Below are 21,624 nucleotides of genomic sequence, written 5' to 3'. Positions count from 1 at the left end.
TATATCCTGAAGACAGTAGAGCTGTAAAAGGTCTAATGGCTCCTACAACACATTTTTACAGTGTGAAAAACACAAGTGAATCTTCATCTCACATACTTGAGAGCAAATGCTGAAGACATTATGCAGAATTAGTTCAGTTATTTTCCTTTTACATTGCTGTAGATACTGTCTGCAGGTTAAAGGAACATGCAACTAAAGAAGTCAATTCTTGCAAATCAGGGAAAGGTCCATTTGCAATTAAGTGACAACTCTACAGTGCATCCAGTGGCCATATTTACAGCTGTGATTCAGGTCAAAGCCAAATGCTACAGTTATGGCTATCACTACAGACTAGGGCTGGGCGATATAGCAAATACAATTATATCTTGATACTTTTTGACCATCTATACATATACAGATATTTATGTATTGCTCTGAAATCCCCCCCACCAAACACGTTTTTTGCTACTAAGGTTTAAATCCAAGATAGTATTACAACATGTCTTTACATGTTGCATCAGAATCATTGCAATATTCATCATGTTGCTCAATGGAGGTCAACAATTTTTTTTTGCGTCCAACTATGATACAAATTCTTTTTGTTTAAGTGGTTGAAAACTTTACTTTGTTTTGGGGTAGGACTCAAAATGCTAAAAGTTTCTCACTTGAAATTAAGGGAGGTTGTGTAAAAAGTTGAGTAACTTATGAGCAAGTTACTTCACCAGTAAACATTGTTTTACCAGTTAAATACAAAGTGCTGTAGTGGATTTTGTGGGCACTATTATTAAGCAACTCAAATGGCAGCATATAACGGTAGACCTGATACTGAAGAATTGTTAACTGATTAAGCAGAAAAGTGTGAATGTCAGTAAAATTAATGGTCAAACCAATTATTGGTTTCTCACTATTGCTTAATCTTATGTTGGCAGAAACTCATCACGAATATACAATATATCGCCCAACCCTACTACAGACACAACAAGCTGAAAAAAATGTCATACATTAGGAGCCATGCAAGAGGAGGAAGTACAAGGCAACAAGTGAGAATACTGCACTTCTACGGCTTAGAAAAAGACAAATGCAATGGGCCCTTGTTGTCCTGTGGTGCATGTGTACCAGTTACACAGTCTCTGTCGTCGTGTCAGAGAAACACACACAACACACGCGTGGGGTGGGCGGAGCATCATGCAGACGGTGGAGTGGGAGGAGACAAAGAAAAAGTGATCGACAGGCAAGGTTGAAAAGACAGCTGAGGTAAAACCAGGCCAGAATGTCCCGGGAGCGTATCCAGCCTCCGGTTGTGCTGGGTGGTGCTGGTACCTTTGGATCTGGGCCAGGAGGAAGCGACAGGTGGGGTTCGTGTGTTGGGGGCTGAGCGAGCTCGGGTTCGGGCTGGGGGTCGGGAACGGGAACGGGGACAGGGCTGTTAAGGGAGTCGGCCTGAGGGGTGCCAGGTGGCTCTTCGGGGTTCGTACCCGCTAGTGGCGTAGCAGGTTCGACAGTAGGGGGCGATGCTGCCACTGCAGAGGGAGGGGGTGGAGAGGCCAGCGTGGCCTCAGTTTGCTGTGGAGTACGGGGCAAAAAGGTTACAGACAAATGCTGCCAACATCACCAGCTAAAACAAGTAGCTACAACCACCAAAAGAATCCATGACCAGGTTAACTGGTAACTACTGAAAGCTGAACAAATTTCTCCTGGTATTGAATGAGTGGTATGACTTTAGTTTAACATGTCGCAGAAAAACAAGAAGCGAGTCAATCCTGTAGTATATATATATATATTTATTTTCCCCCACAAAAAAATTAGAAAGATGCAGAAAATGAAGACTTACTAAATGTATTTACAAAAAGCATGCCTCAAAAAGTATTCCAAAGAGGAAGGAGAACCGGTTTAGTTTTATCATACACAACCAGTCAAAGTTTTGGGTACAATTGAGTGAATTTATGTTTCTTTTGATATTTAAAATATTTAAAAGATCTAAATGTTTCTGCAAAAAATGCTTAACCTCTTCAACTCTGGGGTATTTTAGGGCAATTCCACTAGATGGCAGCAAGTAGTAGACATTTATTTTTTCCTCACACACCTTCCATCACAAAATGCCGATCTGAAATGTAGGCGGCGCCCTAACATATGTGCTCGTCCATAGACATTCAGTCTAATTTTCAGTTTATGCACCACCCACATTGTTTCATTGACTATCTCAACCTCTGAGTGGACTAGAAGTTCAATCTATGTGTCATTAGCGAGTGCTGATGTATAATATTCTATCATCACTAGTCAATAACATATTTTTAAAAAAGATCTGTTTAGCATACTTTTCCTGCTGGACCACATATATTGTTCTGGATATCTAAGATATAACATTGGATTATTTACACAAGCAAGCTCACAGACAAGTACTCAATAACAAAAATGGCTCATTGTTTTTTTAGAAAACTACCTAAAGTAGAAGCAGTTATAATGTTTTTAACTATTTGGGGCTTACAACAGCAGTGATTTGAGAGTATTTGATGTCTTACAGAAATCATATCTCACTTTGTGATTCTTTTGAAACTCTTTTGAGCTGTGATATTAGGGCGACGAAGAACTATACAGTCGCATTCCTGAAAATGAGAGCTTTCATTTGATATATGATTTGTATATTTATGTGCTATTTCATAGACTTTTATATTCATTTTAATATTGAATATTGATTTGCAACATGGTAATGTATAAAAAGTTCAGATTCTAAGCTTACAAATGGTACCACTTATGCCTGACTTATTTATTTTCAGAGACTTTAAAATTTTAAGGCGTAAACTTTTTGGATCAACCGGGGGGACCGCAGAGTGGAAGAGGTTAAAAAGCATCCCAGGTGACAACTTATGAATTTGGTTGAGAGAATTTATCGTTTTTGCCGATAAATCTTTGCAGATAAAAGTTTAGGTTACTGGCAGTAAAACCAACAATTAAACAAATACAAAAACATAAAAAATATCACTGACTCCATTTTCAATATATGCATTTATCCTAATATTTTTCACTATATAATTCCCAAACTTCCATTTGTGCTATTTCATAGTTTTAATGACTTAACTATTCTTCTAAAATGTAGAAAATAGTAATACTAAAGAATGAGCAGGTGTCCGAACTTTTGATTTGGTTGTGTACAAAATTATGCTGAACAAAAATAGAGATTAAATTCTCCATGCTAAAAACAATGCGGTATTCCGTATAATCCATACCTGCTGGGGCGCTGCCATCTTAAATCCGGCTGGGTCAATGAGGTTAACTGGCTCTGGTTGTGGCACAGCATGCTGGTAGCCTGGGTACCCGGCTGCGTCTTGGATGACGGGCAGGTCCTCTCGCACGGGCTCGGACGAGCGCGTGATGGCTGGCTCACTAGGCAGGCCTACCTCATCGTTCATTGTCTCGTCCAACTCCTGGTCGGTGTAGGCCCCGCCTTCCGTATCAGTGTCCTCGTAGTCTGAAGTATGGCGGCTGTCGGTGCTGTACATGCTGTACTCGCTGCCTGGTGCCGAAAGGTAGGAGAGGCGGTCGTCGTGGATGTCAAGGTCATCGTCAGGAGCACCGTCTGCCTGCAGGTGGAGAGAATTGGGGATGTATTGATGTTAGGATGAGTTTGATGCCCCACAGCAGTGGAGATTAAATGATGGAGGGGTGAGAGTGGATACTATGTCTGTGAAATAATCAGTACTTCTGGGAGGAAATAAATTCTAATAACAAAGCCTAAATGCACTTTCTGCAATGTTTTCTGTACAACCATTTGTGGAGACTGCTGCACCATTAATTGAAACTATAAGTTTTTTAATAAATCTCCCCCTAAACAGTAAATCTTCCTCACTAGGTAGGAAGTACAGCTTCTAACCAGAATAATCTGCGATCTGGACCAGATCTTTTATCGTTTAGGCCAAGAGATCTGTATATTGGCATAGATTTAGAACTATAGAAGCTTACCTTGCCCTCTGAGACCCAAACCAACTGATTCTGCTGCTGCTGGATATTCTCTTTCAAAGCACCGTACCAACCATCATTCATGTTGTTCAAGTTAATGGTGGCTAAAATGAAGTAACAATGCAATTCATTACAGAAGCCTTGCCAAACATCAGAATTAAACACATTAATAAAAAAAACATGTCCTGGGCTCTTGAAGTGCAATGCATTCGCGGTCCATTTGCTTGCTTTCTCTTTCGTTCTACTCACTGGTGAAGAGGTGATGGTTGTTCTTTCTCAGTTTGAGAGCGCGCTCGTACAGCTTTCTGGCACTCTTCCTGGACTCAGAACAGAGTCTGGTCCTCATGTTTTTCACGCCCTGCTTGCTGTCCGGATTCAGGAACACCACGATGGGATACCACTGAGCGTAGTTCAGCCGATCCACTGCGTTAGGGGTGATGTCCAGCACTGCATGTTTGTCCTAACCGCACAATGAAATCATGAGATAGATGTCAAAGCCATGTAGCAATAAAGTAGCAATAAAGTCTGTCACTTTTAAGTGCCTCACTGGAACCTTGAATTTTGCTTTAAAAAAAAAAAAGAAAAGAGGAACAGATCGATTGCTTTCGATTGAGCTTAACTTGTATTGAACCCAGAACATTCCTTTAATACATGTATACCTTAAAGTTCAACCCTCATAACATCCCAGATGTGTACAACTTCTGCAGAGCACAAACTCATTTTTAGAAGAATATCTCAGCTGTGTAGGTCCATACAATGCAAGCAAATGTGATCAGACCTTTGAAGCTCCAAAAAGCACATAAAAGGAAGCATAAAAGTAATCCACATCTTCAGAAGCGATATGAAAGTTGTGGGTGTGAAACAGATGAATATTTAAGTCCTTTTTTACTATCAATCACCACTTTTACTTTCTACTTTTGTTTTTGTCGTTTCACATTCTTTGTGGATATCACCACCTACTGGGCAGGCAGGAGAATTTATAGTAAAAAGGCACTTAAATATTCTCACCCACACCTATCATATCGCTTCTGAAGATATGGATTAAACTGAAGTCTTATGGATTTTATGCTGCCTTTATATGATTTTTGGGCCTTCAAAGTTCTGACTACCATTCACTTGCAATGTATGAACATCCAGTGCTGAGATATTCTTCTGAAACTCTAAAAGTTACACATCTGGGATGTATGAGGGAGAGTTTTTCATTTTTTAGTGAATTATCCCTTTAAGTAGTAGTCCTTAATTCACATTATTATACAATTGAAAAATAAAATCAATAATTACTATAAATAAATTTTGAACAAGTGTAGAATTGCATGCAGAATAATATTTTAAATATTTTTGTTTTAAATGTTTCTCTTTTTGGGTCCACTACAGTCATAAAGTTTTATTTTTGGAACACAGTCAAACTGGAAATTATAACAATGTATTATTGACTATTTAATATTTATTCGTTTATATTATTATTGTTGTTGTTGATAGTGGTATTACTATAATAATAGGCAATAGAACTATTTGCCTGAATAAAGGGAATTGGATGGCAATATTGGACTGGAATTGAAAGCGCACAATAACTGTTGTTATAGCAAAATAATAGCGATTAAATCAAATAATCATGTTCAGTTAATTATGCAATATAAGCAGTTGAGAGGTCTGTTTTGTGGGATTATCCTTGCAAAAATAGAGTTGACATATGGGAAATGGCTAAAATTGCCACTGGATGGCTGTAAACTGAATTATATGTCCATACTTACTCGGTCAATGATCTGTTTAATGGTATGGAGACGGATGATTCCAGAACTGCGCTGGTCTGTGCCGGCATCTCTGGGTTCACTCTCTGGGAGAGGAGACAGCGTTGTTTGAGAACTCAAGCGCAGCAGTTCTACAGATTATCGTCAGTGTATGAAGGAGATATGATTTAAATGCTTTTGAATAAAACTTACTCGCAAGTTCAAATAGGTCCACCTCCTCTCTGGATAGCTTCTCTCTTGCAACGTCCGCAATGGGTCCGAAAATGACAACAGGTCTCAGGAAACCAGCTTATAATGCAGGAGAAACAACAAAAGATGTATATAAATAAGACATGGCACTTAAAAAAATAAAAATAAAATAAAAACAACACACACACAACTTAAATTGTCAACATGAAACTCATGCAACCCATTTTTCTTCCATAGTGTGTTGTATTTCTGAGTGAAAAATAATATTTAATGAGAAAAATTAAAGACAAGATTGGATTTTAAAAAATAGGAATCTTTTTGACTGGGACATGGAGGCTGAGGGTCATGTTCACACTAAAGAGCATCTCAATGAATCACCATATTAATGGTTCTATGGTTGCTATTATTGCCGTAAGCTTTTATACTCTAACATTAACAGTCATTAAAATACTGTTAATTATTGCCAAGAGTTTACAAAGGCTGCATTTCCTACAAGAGTAGCCTTAAACCATACCTAAATAGCTATTGGTTAACTTCATTTTCCACACCCATGGGGCCGAAAACAGAAAAGTTGATTCAGAGACAGAGAACATTATTACATCTTGATGAAAGATTACAAAGGCAAACTTTTTATGTCTTTGAAATAACATGCACTGATAAATTATTAGTTCGATTAATTAGAATAACCATTCGAGTTTATAAGGTGACACAGAAAGCATTGTAAGACAAACCTGTGAAATGCTTCAAAAATAGATAATCAAATGAGATATAACCATGGCAACGACATAGCAGGGCTAAAAACGGATGCAGTTTGACTGGCATTCAGCTGTATGTACCTTCTCTAAGCACCACTCTCTCATAAGCTGGAAACTTGGTTTGGACAGGCTGAGCCGAAAGATCCTCTCTGCTCTTCCTCAGGTTTCGTTTGGAGCTCCGCAGGCCACGGAACCTCCAGAAATCAGCCCGATCTCCTCCTGGGGTCTTCGGGAGAGTGTACTGTACACTAGACAGCTGCTCAGCCCTGCAAAGTAAATAAAAATGCTGAAGCAACATCACATCAAACATGCATGACTCAATACAAAATACAAACTGATAAATAAATAATCTTGATACCTGTTCTTATTGGGGATGATGCCCCGCTCCACTTCCTGGTGGTTCTTGCCGATGCGGATGGCGAGCCAGGAGCCCAGCTTGCCATTGTAAAGGGTATCAACCACTCGGAAGACCTCGCCCTTATTGAAGCTCAAACCATAGGGCGACTCCTTCTCGTATTCAAAATGGGTCCTGATGTAGAATGAGTCACCCACGTCTGACTCAACAATGCGCCGGTATACTGCGATGCAAAAAGCGGACATGAGAATCAGCCAGCAGAGAAACATGAAGTGGCATATGATTTTAGTTGATGGAAATAACACAAACATTAATGATGTAAGTCGACTAAAATATTTAATTGCGATTAATTGCATGATTTTTTATAATCACGGTTAAATCACATTATTTATCATAGTTAGTCACTTGATTATTCATAGCTAAATCACATGATTTTTTTCATTAATCACAATTATAAAAAAATGTCCCATAGTTAGTTGCATGATTTTACATATCTAAACGCATGTCTTTTCATTGTTAATCGCGATTAATGGCATGATTTTACATATCTAAACGCATGTCTTTTTATTGTTAATCGCGATTAATGGCATGATTTTACATATCTAAAAGCATGTCTTTTCATTGTTAATAGCAATTAATGGCATGATTTTTCATATCTAACCGCATGTCTTTTCATTGTTAATAGCAATTAATGGTATGATTTTACATATCTAACCGCATGTCTTTTCATTGTTAATCGCGATTAATGGCATGATTTTACATATCTAAACGCATGTCTTTTTATTGTTAATCGCGATTAATGGCATGATTTTACATATCTAAAAGCATGTCTTTTCATTGTTAATAGCAATTAATGGCATGATTTTTCATATCTAACCGCATGTCTTTTCATTGTTAATAGCAATTAATGGTATGATTTTACATATCTAACCGCATGTCTTTTCATTGTTAATCGCGATTAATGGCATGATTTTACATATCTAAAAGCATGTCTTTTCATTGTTAATAGCAATTAATGGCATGATTATACATATCTAACCGCATGTCTTTTCATTGTTAATAGCGATTAATGGCATGATTATACATATCTAACCGCATGTCTTTTCATTGTTAATAGCGATTAATGGCATGATTATACATATCTAACCGCATGTCTTTTCATTGTTAATCGCGATTAATGGCATGATTTTACATATCTAACCGCATGTCTTTTCATTGTTAATAGCGATTAATGGCATGATTATACATATCTAACCGCATGTCTTTTCATTGTTAATAGCGATTAATGGCATGATTATACATATCTAACCGCATGTCTTTTCATTGTTAATAGCGATTAATGGCATGATTATACATATCTAACCGCATGTCTTTTCATTGTTAATCGCGATTAATGGCATGATTTTACATATCTAACCGCATGTCTTTTCATTGTTAATAGCAATTAATGGCATGATTTTACATATCTAACCGCATGTCTTTTCATTGTTAATAGCGATTAATGGCATGATTATACATATCTAACCGCATGTCTTTTCATTGTTAATCGCGATTAATGGCATGATTATACATATCTAACCGCATGTCTTTTCATTGTTAATCGCGATTAATGGCATGATTAGACATATCTAACCGCATGTCTTTTCATTGTTAATCGCGATTAATGGCATGATTATACATATCTAACCGCATGTCTTTTCATTGTTAATCGCGATTAATGGCATGATTTTACATATCTAACCGCATGTCTTTTCATTGTTAATCGCGATTAATGGCATGATTTTACATATCTAACCGCATGTCTTTTTTATTGTTAATCGCGATTAATGGCATGATTATACATATCTAACCGCATGTCTTTTCATTGTTAATCGCGATTAATGGCATGATTATATATATCTAACCGCATGTCTTTTCATTGTTAATCGCGATTAATGGCATGATTATACATATCTAACCACATGTCTTTCATTGTTAATCGCATGATTATACATATCTAACCGCATGTCTTTTCATTGTTAATCGCGATTAATGGCATGATTATACATATCTAACCGCATGTCTTTTCATTGTTAATAGCGATTAATGGCATGATTTTACAAATCTAACCGCATGTCTTTTCATTTACTATGACTGAATTAATTCAAGCAATTCTTTCTTTAAGGATAAAAAAAAATCTTGATAATGCATTGTTTATATCTTGAAGCCTTTTTCTTGCCTTATTTTCGTCAACAGTATGTTTAATCATATAAGATATATTAATATATAATTTACTCACCATCTTTCTTCTTCTGGGCCAGTATGGTGACCTCCTCTCCTTTGGGCAGGTCCAGCAGAAACAGCACTGCCTCCTCACGGATGATGTTTGCAAAGTCCACATTGTTTACCTGAGAACAGCCATTAAAAAAAACATGTTCTTAAAGCCTCTCAGAAGGTAGCTTAATGAACGAGAATTTTTGTCCTAACTGCTCCAAAACAGGCCTGTGCAGCATACAGAAAGTGTGATTGTGTATATTGTTGGCAGTGTGTTCTTTTGTGAAAGATAAGGTGACAAACACTGTTCTGAATAAAGAAAAACCCATTAAGAAAGATAAAGAGGCAGAATTTGGCAGAGAGGAGAGGGCATCGACGTCACCAGGGAAACCATCCCGTGAGAAGGCAAGAATCTTCACACACACTGAGGTGAACAGCAGTTTTATAGCAGTGGAGGGACATTTTGGAAGCAGGAAAAGCCATAAAACTAATGCTGCCATTAAAGAGCCCGTAAAAGCAGTGTTATAAAAGAGGGGACACCAAATCTCCCTCCACCCGCAGACCTTTAAGAGTCCCACTCCAGTTATTCATCACAACAGCTAAAAGCCACCACAATCATTTAGAAGCTCTAAGGCCAAAATCACATCTACAGTAAGAGATGCAAAGCTTTGAGTACACACCAAGCAGGTATCAAAATAAGACAAAACATAACATAAAAAAGGTGAAACATAATGGCATGTTCCTGATGTAAAGGCTGTTTCAGATACCTATAATATGGACATAACATGATAGTATATGTTATTTTCAATTTAGGTATTTATTTGGACTATTTTTGGCCCCTCCTCTCAGAATCTTTTCTTCCCCATGCCTACTTATGCGATTTTTCAAAACTGAACCTGTGTGGTTTCACAACACTTGGATGGATTAACTGAATTGTTTCCCACGTAAAGGTTTTTTAATCAGTCATATATGAGGTTCTATTTTGGCTAATATGGTTCCTTAAAAAGTAGCTGTCTATACAGACAATAGATGAGCAAGGAAATGTACCAGGTTTTGGAACAGAGCAGAAGTGTTGTGTGGAAATAGTATGATGCTCATAAAGCACTATTAAGTTTCTAATGGTAATTAATTTCAGTTTTATGAAGTTTCTGGATTGAGATGGTCAGTAAAGAGCATTCACACCCTGAGAATCTGGTCTCCCTCCTCCAGGCCCTCTTTCGCAGCAGGACTGTCCTCCAGAACACCCGCCACGAATATACCAACATCATTACCGCCCACGAGTCTCAAACCAACACTCTCGCCCTTCTTAAACTTCACCAGCTTCATGCTCGGCCTGCAGGTAGACACAAACATTCACGTCTAAACACATTCATGACATTTGTTTAAAGACCAAATGTTTTGGTTTGCCACACTGGTGTGGACATAAAACACTGAGTTGGGGAAAGCTGTAGTACCGCAAGATACTGTCGTCGTGGGTGACACTGGGCACAGGGGCATCCGCTGGACTTACGGGCAGGTCCACATCAGGCTGGCCGGGTTGGGCGTATACTGGCTTGGGCTCTGAGGGGATTGAAACACAATCAATATTTAAATGGAGTACATACATACATAATCAAAAGTATATTGGAACTTGATTTTTTGGAAAGCTTTTGCCATTAATGTGTACAATTTGCTTCTGAAGGAATGCTTTTTAAAAGTGTATATGTATGCTCCTGTAAGTGTGTGCATGTGCAATGACCTCTGACCTGGCAGAGGGGGGAGCTGTTTCTCTTCTCTGACAGCGGTCTGCTCTTTGGGAGTTTCCTCCACCATCTTAGCAGGTAGGGGAAGTGGCCCAGCCTTCGAGATCCTCTCCTCCTCACGACTTCTGTGGCTGTGTGTGTGGACACAAGGACAACACAAAGCAAAGCTGTTAGAATACTACACAGGAAATGACATCCAGCAGAGATGGTTTGTCTTTAAATAGTATTTTCATTCTTAATGCAGTGATGTATGATTTGGAAATGAATAAAACTTGTTTTTTTGAGTCCTTCTAGATCCACAGAATGTTTGTATGTCAGATGTTTGTTTGGGAGCAAAATTATAAGATATATGTTTTTGACAGTATTCGACAATATTTTCTTCTGGTATTTATCTGGAACAAAAATATTCAGATCTCCAATAGGATGACGAAATCAAACTTAGCTGTGTTCCCGCAGCTCAACTGGAAGTGCATGGTGCTATTAACGTCAAGGTCTTTGGTTCAATTCCCATGGAATGCATGGACTGATAAAGTTCTAAAGTATTTACACCTTGAATGAAGTGTAATTTATCTAAACAAACTAACGCATCCTAGGCAAAGCCTGCATTTCTACTACATGCAGCATTGTTTTAAAATTAGTTTGTTGAGGATCCTGCCATCCTGCTCTCTGGATATCGGCATTGCATTTATATCGGCCACCTGCCATCCTGCTCTCTAGATATTGGTATCTGTATTTATATTGGCCATCCTGCTCTCTAGATATCGGTATCGCATTTATATCGGCCAACCCGATCTATAGATATCAGTAGCGCATTTATATCGGCCAACCTTATATCGGCCAACCTGCTCTCTAGATATCGGTATTGCATTTATATCGGCCATTTGCCATCCTGCTCTCTGGATATCGGCATCGCATTTACATTGGCCATTTGCCATCCTGCTCTCTGGATATCGGTATCACATTTATATCGGTCATTGGCAAACCTGCTTTCTAGATATTGGTATCAGTATTTATATCGGCCAGCCTGCCCACTGGATATCGGTATTGCATTTATATCGGCCATTTGTCATCCTGCTCAAAATGGCACAAAATGACCAGCTAACATCATTTCACTAATCATATCAGCAGCACCTGGGAAAGTGTTAACGAGTACTAGTCAGGTGAAATTACTATCATTTTGATTAGATTATACGAGCAGACTGATTGCTATAAACGAGGAAAGAATTGCTTTCAATCATTGTGTTCTTGTTCACAATGGTTACCTCTAAAGAATGACATACAGCCATCACCGCATTGCATCAAAATGGCCTCACATACAAGGAAATTGCTGCAAAGAATATTGCATCTGAAAGAACCATTTACCACATCATCGGGAACTTCAAGGAGAGAGGTTCAACTGTAGTGAAGAAGGCTTCAGGACATCCCAGAGTGTCCAGCAAGTGCCAGGACCGTCTCCTCCTGAGGAGACAGCTACGGAATTCGTGTCACCGCCAGTGCAGAGCTTGCTCAATATTGGCAGTGAGGCGAAGACTTTTGGACAATGGCCTGGTGTCAAGAAGGGCAGCAAAGAAGCCACTTCTCTCCAAGAAAAACATCAAGGACAGACTGAAATTCTGCAGGAATTACAAGGATTGGACAGCAGAAGACTGGTGCAAAGTTATTTTCTCTGATGACGCCCCCTTCCAACTGTTTGGGACATCTGGAAAATCGATTGTCCGGAGAAGAAAAGGTGAACACTACCATGAGTCCTGTGTCGTGCCAACAGTGAAGCATCCTGGGGGGAGGTTTCTTTTCATCCAAGGGAGTGGTCTCTCTCACAATTCTGCCCAAAAACACTGCCATGAATAAAGAATGGTATCAAAACGTCCTGCAAAAGCAACTTCTCTCATCGATCCAGGAGCAATTTGGTGATGATCCGTGCATTTTCCAGCATGATGGAGCACCATGTCACAAGGCAAGAGTGATAATGAAGTGGCTCGGAGATAATTACATTGACATTTTGGATCCGTGGCCAGGCAACACCCCAGATCTTAATCCCATAGAGAACCTGTGGTCAATCCTCAAAAGGCGAGTGGACAAGGAGAAGCCCACAAATGAACTCCGAGCACTTATAAGGCTAGAATGGATCGCCATCAGTCAGGATTTGGCCCAGAAGCTGATATCAAGCATGCCAGAGTATATTGCAGAGTTATGAAGATAAAAGCCTTTAAAACTCATGAAACTCTTATCATTGTTTTCCAGTATACCATAGAAACATGTGAATGAAAAAATTATCTACAAATACTGAAGCAGCAAACTTTGCAAAACACAAAATTGATGTCCCTGCCAATACTTTTGGCCACGGCTGTAGATATTGGTATAGGCATTTATACAGGCCATCAGCCATCCAGCTCGCTAGATGTTGTCTCGGCATTTATAACGGCCATCCGCCATCCTGCTATCTAGATTTCGGTATCTGCATTTATATTGGCCACCCAGCTCTCTAGATATTGGTTTTGGCATTTATATATTATATATATATATATATATATATATATATATATATATATATATATATATATATATATATATATATATATATAAATTATTTAAATTGTAACATTTTTATACTTCAAAGTATTACTCCCTTGGTACTGCCTTTCATTTGAGATTATTTTTATATAGAATGTCACTGTACAACAGTATCTTTTTTTATTGTAATACACTAAAAACTCAGAGAATTGGGGAGTAAAATGTGCAATCCTATGTATCATGAAAAGAATTGTCACAAAGCAAAAAATCTTAATGATTCTAATAGTAGGCTTTATTTTCTTCCTGCAAAATATAATTATTATTATTTTTTTTTCATATTGATTTGGGGTTCATATATATTTTAACCAAATATTTATTTGATTAAATAAGTACATAAAGCACCACGCCTCTGGAAACACATTTGAGTAATGACAGCGTAATTGAAACACTATCTCAATGGAGTCACTAACTGATGTGTATTCTTCCATTACATTTAACCAGATGTGTTAGCGTCCCCTCGCTGAAATGAGCTATGAAATGTGTTACCCTATGAATTGCGCTCTCGTTTTGGAACATTACAAAGTATGAAATCAAGCTAGTGTAGCTACAATTGTTTGCATTCTCGTACTTGCGTAAAGCATGTTTCAGACCAATTTACATCATATATTACACCTGTAAATGTAGATACTATACAAAACCATGTGCAATGATAATGTAAGCTTCATGCTGTTCAGTTTTTTATGATTAATGCATGCTCTGCACTCAGAAGGACAACTAAAAACAACACCGCTTTTTCCACAATATCAAGCCTAAGCACACAACTGACAAAACACTGTTTACACTGAAAGACAAATGGCAGATGAGAGGGAGGGTTATAGAGAGGAGAGAGAAAGGGAGGGAGGTCTGTGTATTGAATCTAGGCAGTCTTGAAGGTCACAGCTGTGCTTTGCTGCTCCTTTGTTGGACTAAATTTAGCACAGCCCATCTGATCGAGAGAAATCGAGGAGTCAAAGACAACGAACAGAGAAAGAGAAAAGGACTCCAGGTGCATCTCAGAGAGCTATTGGTGATAGCAATAGGTCACAATGGTCAATTAGAATACAAGTCCCATTTTATTTCATCATCTGAAAGGTCTGTTACTAATCCTAGAATTAAGGAAATCCTCTTCATGGAACGCATTTTGACATGTTTGAAAATAGTCCAACTTTTAAAAATGCATTTTAAGACCCATGCATTGTGTTCCAATTCGTTCCACTCGGCCTAACTTTGTTTTGAAATGCAAGAACGCATCTTACGTAAATGCTCCCCAAGAAAACGAGTCTGATCGGGTTCAGGTGAAGCCAAAAAGCCCTGAGAATTGGGTAAAAAGTACCATGAAAATAATGCCACACTTTCAAAAGCCTAAAAGGTCCTAAAAATAGGTTTAAAAATTCAGTAAAAGTCTTATACGTTTCTTTTTATTTTAGAGTAAAATAGGGTCAGGACATTTATTTGACAGTTTTTGTGAGAATCACATAATTATACAGGTCTTCCTAAAGAACATTTAGTCATCTAGTCATTCATCCAATTAACCATTTAGCTGATTTTGAAACTATGTATTTTTGCACATCCCTAATGCATGAAGGCATGCCAAAATCGTCAATCGGCCAAAGATGGCGGTCTGGTCTGTGATCTTTGTCACGCTACCCAGTTAACACACGTACATATCAGAGATGTCTATTTTAGATCTTTTCATCTGGAAAGCATCACAATCTAATTAACATCTGCTAAACATCTTAAAAAGATCAAATTTACAAGCATTCTAAATCATAAACGTCTCAAAGACGTCTGATGAATCTCTTATTGACATGCGAGACACACTTATTGACATACGTCTTATAGATGTATTGCAGATGAGCAAACATAAATTATCAGATGTCTATTTGATGTGTGTGTTTACGTCTCGATGATGCACGTGTGCTATCAGGGTAAAAAACAGCAAGCAATGTTCAAAGACTGCAGAAGCATCTCTTTTTTAATCTCTGCAATGTCATGCCACCATTCACGACACTGACGAATATCCTTCTCAGCAGTTACATTGTGGCTCAATAAAACAGCTTGGCTGATGACATTGAGGATAAGTGTGTGGCATAACGCACTATGCCTTGCAGTATTATAGCCATCATGGCCCGCACGAGGGTCTTTATAAATGTTATGATCCATAAAACAAACTAAGAGAGATAAAAAGCTCAGCGCTGAAGGGGTGGCTCAAAAAAGAATGTTGTTCCAGCACAGAGAACTATTGATGCTATTGATAATTTCTGATGCTGGACTATGGTGCTTTTTTTGGATCTAGATCTTTGTAACTGGCAATAGGAATATCAAATGTACAAGTACTTCGATACTAAATAAAAAAGTAACATTACCAGTCTTTCTACAGTACTGGTAGTTCAACTAGGCAGCATTTGCATGTGCTCTGAGAAGTACGTTTATACCTTGCGCTTTTTGGTTGAAATGTTAGTTTCAGCAGAGTAGTAATGTAAACAGTTATGTGTTTATCTAAAAAGGCAGTGTATGTAACAGCATATTCCTACAGAGATTTGATTCCGATTCATTTGGGTATATTTGGTTTTAATGTCCATTTTGCTTACATGAAAGAAATTCTGTATAACATTTATATGATAACTTCTAACTTAGAACATTCTGAAAATGTGAAAAAATAATAATAATAATAATAATAATAATAATAATAATAATAAAAAAACATATATATTTTTATATATATATGTCTTAATCCTTAATCAAGTATTTTGAAAATGTACTGGCATTGGTATGGACTTCTAAAATTAGCCTATAGTAACAATTCTAACTGGCAACATGCCTGAGCCAAGTGTCAATTTCTGGACGGCATGCGTCTAGTTTTTTCTGGAAAGAGAAAATGGAAGGTGAGAAATGGAGGGAGAAGCTTTGCAGGACACGCACAGACACGCACAGACACACAGACACAGAGACACACAGAGACACACACAGACACGCACAGACACACACAGACACACACAGACACACACAGACACACATGCACACGCCATTGTTAACAGACTGACAAGCTGGAACCAGACCTGGTAAAATCTACCATGAAAGAGCAAGTGGAAAAAGAAAATGTTCCAATTCCTCCAGGATCTCACCCACAAAGTTCGAATCTTGTGGCGAATGCAAATAAATGGAACAAGGCAGAGTGTATTGTCTTTAATTTGTACCATCACTTCCTCCATTACATGCACTGAGGACTTTGAACAAGAAATTCTATCTTCTCTCCTTATGTTTTCCCTTGTCAAACAGGAAGTTTTGCTTCAAGTTCTTACAACCCTTTTCCACCGACACAGAGACGAAACCCAAAATGGCCCCGTTCAACATGCTTCCACTTGAAAAAAGGGAGTTCTGGGGCTCTGCACTAGTGTCTTAAACCTGCTTGGGGCTGCTAACATCAGTGATAATGTTCTCACAAAAAATGTCTTCAAAACTCAGCAGTTTGGCTAGACTAACGCAACAAAACTAGTTGACTCCCATTATAACCAGCAAATCTGTCAACAGATTCTGAACATAATCACATATAACAAGTTTAAGATGTGTCATTAAGAATGTTCAAAAGCCAGAGAGAAATTATAGGACTTTTAGTTTGATTTAAAAATAGTTACGCCGGTTTCACACTGCACGCGTTAGCAGCGCGTATTTTTTTCGGCGCCCATGTTAACAGATTAGAGCATTCAAACCGCACGCAGAGGCGGCGCGGCAGCGCGTAGCAGGAGCAGAGCAGGAGCAGCAGTGCCGCGATCGTTTCGGCGTCCTGTCTATTTTTGACGCGCGGCTTACGCTGAATTAAAGTGACAATGCATTGATCATGGCAAAAATACACAGCAGTTACCAAAAGCGCATTGATGATATCTATTGTGTTTTAAACAGTCAATCAAATGACCTTCATCAATTTAAAAAGATAACAAATGTCCAAAAACAAACTTGTTGCCCAAACTACAAAAATTTATACTGCCAGTTTAGTTTAAGTTAGATTAATTTAATGTATAAATGTATATACACATAACTAATATATATATATATATATATATTGTCATAAGGATGTCATGCTGACAATCATAAACAAAAGCACGTGGTGGCATGGTCGAGTGCACCTGAAAATATAATAATGGACGACACTCGTCTCATTGTGGAGGTTGAGAAACGTTTAGTTATTTATGATCCACAAAATATGCTTTATAAAGACTCACAGGCAAAGGAAAGGCATGGGATGAAGTTGCAGTAGCTCTTGGTGCCGATGGTAAGTAATTTAAAAGTGTTTTTGACAACCTTTCCCTGGCCCAAACAACTTAACTCAATATAGAAAGGGAAATAGAATAGACATGTTATTATAGCACACATTCAGTATGCATGATTTTGTTAAATTTTCGAGAAACTGTGCTGTTTGTTATTACACACATTTATGAATTATCTTTAAGATGTTCATGATGGGTAATGTTTGTAAATTAGATGTGTATCAGACATTTCAACAAATCTAAATAAAAAATCTTTCTCCAAGAAACAACAAATGTAAGCATTTATTTACATTTTGCACACAGTAAGCACACATAAATAAGAGAAGCAGATGTAACTGCAAGTCGCTGCTTGGGTTCAATGGACTGCCTGTAGTTTGTTGTTTGCCTTTAGTTGGCCTCCAATCAGGGAAAGAATGTGATCCACTTGCTCTGCATTCATCCTGAAGTAGTTTAGGTGTCGGTCACGGTCAAGACGGTAATATGCACCATATTCTCTCCTTCGTCGGTTCATGGAGTGAACCCAAAGTCTGCGTCTTTTCCGTAGTCTTCGTAATAGCAAATACAGCGCAATGGCCTTCCTTCTATCAACAACTCGCACTACACGGTCAACAAAAACAAAGATGAACCAAAAGTTATATAATATTATATTAATATTATTATAATAATATAATATAAATGTATTTGAAAACGAAATAAAGCAATGCCAACTTACCCATAGCCTACTTTGTCTGTAAACACGCCGCGCGCGTCAAACGCTGCCAGTATGAAAGCACTCCCTCCTGCTTCCGCTCACCGTACGCCCTGCTCCTGCGCTGCTTATGCTCTGCTAACGCATGCAGTGTGAAACCGCCGTTAGTGTTGGAGCAGTCCTAATGTGTAGAGACAGACTATTCCAAAGCTTAGGGCTAGCTACGGTGAAAGCAGGATCACCTCTATGCTTTAGATCTAGGAACCTATAGCAACGCTTGGTCAGATGATATAAAGAGCTCTGGATGGATTATGAGCAGATCGAAGCTCCATGAGCTAGGAAGGAGTGAAGTTGTTCAAAGATTTATAAACCAGTAGAAGTATTTTAAAGTCAACTCAGTCGTGGACCGGTAGCCAGTGAAGTGAGGCGAGAATCGGAGTGACGTGACTTTCATGAAACACGTGTTTCCGTGAACCCATCAAAAGTCTGGCGGCAGCATTCTGGACTAATTGTAATCGGGCCAGGGATGCCTGGTTAATCCCGATGTAAAGAGAACTACAGTTATCCAGACATGAGGAGATAAAAGCATGGATCACTATTTGAAAGTTATTAAAAAGACAAGAAGGGCTTTACCTTAGCTAGAAGCCTGAGTTGAAAGAAACTTCCTCTAATAACCACATTAATCTGCTTATCGAGTTAGAGCTCGGGGTCCAGTAAAAACACATTTTACATGCGGTTTGATATGAAGTGCAAATTGATCCAAGTAAAAATTTGGATTTGATTTAGCATGCGCAGGTCCAAATATAATAATTTCAGTCTTACTCTCATTTAAGTGCAAAAGGCTGGAAGACATCCATAATGTTATAAGTTTTAGGCAAGCCAAAAATGGTTCAAGAGCATGTGGGACTCCCTGTTTATGATGGAAAGAATGCTAGGCCCAACAGTATCAACAATCGGTTTAAGAAAATGTGTAGGAATAATATCAAAACAGCTTTGATAGTGGAAAAAGAAACCTTGGCTTATGACAGATTTCAGCAATGTTATCTGAAAAATATTTATTCCTTGCGTCCCTCACCACTTTCTGAAAGTTAGAAACAGCATCACTAAGAATTTCATTAGAAACTTGCAATTTATCTTTCATTTTCATTCGGCTCTCCTACAAATCTGTCGAGCGAGCGGACAGAATTATTCAACCAGGGATCTGACTTAGATTTCACATGTTTAGACTTTGGTGGGGCAACTGAATCCAAAATATTTAAACGGGTTGAATTAAATAAGGTGAGATGGCCATCAGAGCTTATATGATGTTAAGGATAGTCCAAGGATAAGAATTTGCAAGCATCTATGAACGCCACAGAGAACTCCAGGTGTGGCAGGGCAGATCATCCGAAACCGACGAACAAAGGAACAGGATTTAGCAGTTTGGAAAGTAAGACAGACATTCAAAATAACAGGTTTGTAACCAGAAAAGTTGATATCACAGATGTCAATTTCATTAACAGATAGGCCGTGGGATAAAACCAGATCTAAAGTATGGAGTTGTAGATGCGTAGGGCATTTCACCAATTGTTAAAAGTTAAATAAATGAATAAGGCTTAAAAACTCCTTAGATAATGGATTAGATAAACAACACAAATTAATATTAATATCTCCAAGTAGTAAAATTCTGTCATAGTTTGGTACAGTACACCCTAAAAAGTCAGCAAATTCATCAATAAAGTTCAACCACCATTTGATTTGTAGAGTCCAATAAAAACAGTTGCAGTTCGAAACTATGATAAACTTCAGTCGGCAGGGTGCGAATGAGAAACTTGTTTTTGAAAATAGTGGCTAACCCTCTGCCCCGTCCTGTGATCAAAGAGAGTTGATAAAATTAGTCTTGCGGCACCAGTTCCGAGAAGGGGCTAGAATCCCATACATTTAGCCAAGTCTCAGCCACACATAATATATCTATACCACGCAAGGTGAAAAAATCATTAAGGATAAAGGTCTTATTTACTAGCGATCTGGCGTTGGTCAGCACCATATTAATCGGTGGTACATCACAAACTGGCAGCAGTATGCAGCACAGTGAACGTAGGTTCCGATGGGCCACTCCACTCCGGCGAAGCCATGGCAATATTCACAGAGGAAGCCCGACAAGAGAGCATGACATAATGGATCCCATCCAAGCCAAGGGTTCCCCAACGAGCAACGGGGGACGAAACCACGACAGTCATCATCCGCCGTGAGGAAAAAGTAGGATTGTCGCATACGCCGGGACTTCCAAATCAGCTTAGAAGTAACAGCCTCACCATCCCGCTTTCCCCGTCTTCTACAGCGTTTTTTTTCTGAGGGACACCACCAGGTAGTTGGTGCAGATGAGCAGGTACAGATGCTAAGAAGGGGGGAGGGTAGGTACCCGGCTCCCGTAGAACACATTTAGTCCAGTCTTCAGTAGTGTTTTGGAGATTCAAAAGTTTTGGCAATCGTAGACAAATACAGTAGTAACATCTTGAATTAAAAAGTATAAAAGAAAAAATGCGACAACTAGAGCACGTAGTAGACGGCATGCCACAAACACCAGCGCCATCATACCACAGCTGAGAGCATTTCTGATGGAAAGAGAGAACCGATTTTGCATGATTAATGAAAGTGTGAATGAAGACTGATTTCACAGGAGTATGCTGGGATTGGGCTGTTTCTTTGAAGGTGAAATGTGTCATTTCTGCACCACTAGTGGCACCAAACGGAACTGCAAAAATAATGACTGTTTCAAAACAGGTTTTCCCAAACGCTCCCTAATCTGCCATTGGTTGATTACAGATGGTTCCACCTCAAACTCTTGCCATTGGTTAAACCAGTGATTGTGCGTTGGACGGCTCAAACAGAGCAATATATTAAAAGCGCCACAGAGTATTTACACTTTTCAGAGAAATCAAACTATGAATGGCTTAGAGTTGTATATGAAACTGAGATATGGTAAAATATTTGAACACCGGAAAACTCCACACTTCCCTTTTAAATTTAGGATTTTATTTAGGATGCTAGGACCGTTTTGGATGAAATTGGTCTTCTCTCATCCCTTCCACCGTCACACTTCAGTTTATCTATCTAGGCCACTTCCAAATTACACATTGTCAAATTTTGTAATACATTCTGAAAGA

At 38.5% G+C, this 21,624-nt stretch overlaps 1 protein-coding gene across 7 annotated transcripts in view; it reads right to left on the bottom strand.

The window, feature by feature from the left end:
* The window catches only part of LOC127637945 (tight junction protein ZO-1-like), a 192,262-nt gene that overhangs the window by 15,165 nt on the left and 155,473 nt on the right, over positions 1 to 21,624 (bottom strand). For 6 of the 7 annotated variants that reach the window (XM_052119212.1, XM_052119213.1, XM_052119214.1 and 3 more), the window contains 12 exons: positions 10,979 to 11,106; positions 10,688 to 10,793; positions 10,416 to 10,566; positions 9,259 to 9,367; positions 6,984 to 7,203; positions 6,707 to 6,891; positions 5,874 to 5,969; positions 5,685 to 5,767; positions 4,183 to 4,393; positions 3,937 to 4,037; positions 3,204 to 3,557; positions 1,300 to 1,542 (listed from right to left, as the gene is read on the bottom strand). In XM_052119212.1, coding sequence (XP_051975172.1) covers positions 1,300 to 1,542; positions 3,204 to 3,557; positions 3,937 to 4,037; positions 4,183 to 4,393; positions 5,685 to 5,767; positions 5,874 to 5,969; positions 6,707 to 6,891; positions 6,984 to 7,203; positions 9,259 to 9,367; positions 10,416 to 10,566; positions 10,688 to 10,793; positions 10,979 to 11,106 — 1,987 coding nt within the window. The remainder of the gene's footprint in view (positions 1 to 1,299; positions 1,543 to 3,203; positions 3,558 to 3,936; positions 4,038 to 4,182; positions 4,394 to 5,684; positions 5,768 to 5,873; positions 5,970 to 6,706; positions 6,892 to 6,983; positions 7,204 to 9,258; positions 9,368 to 10,415; positions 10,567 to 10,687; positions 10,794 to 10,978; positions 11,107 to 21,624) is intronic. The other variant, XM_052119218.1, reaches the window with a different exon arrangement.

Source organism: Xyrauchen texanus, chromosome 46, assembly GCF_025860055.1.
Source record: "Xyrauchen texanus isolate HMW12.3.18 chromosome 46, RBS_HiC_50CHRs, whole genome shotgun sequence".
Classification (NCBI taxonomy): Eukaryota; Metazoa; Chordata; class Actinopteri; order Cypriniformes; family Catostomidae; genus Xyrauchen; species Xyrauchen texanus.
The sequence above is the reverse complement of the archived record's forward strand: the minus strand, read 5'-3'. Positions and strand labels throughout refer to the sequence as shown.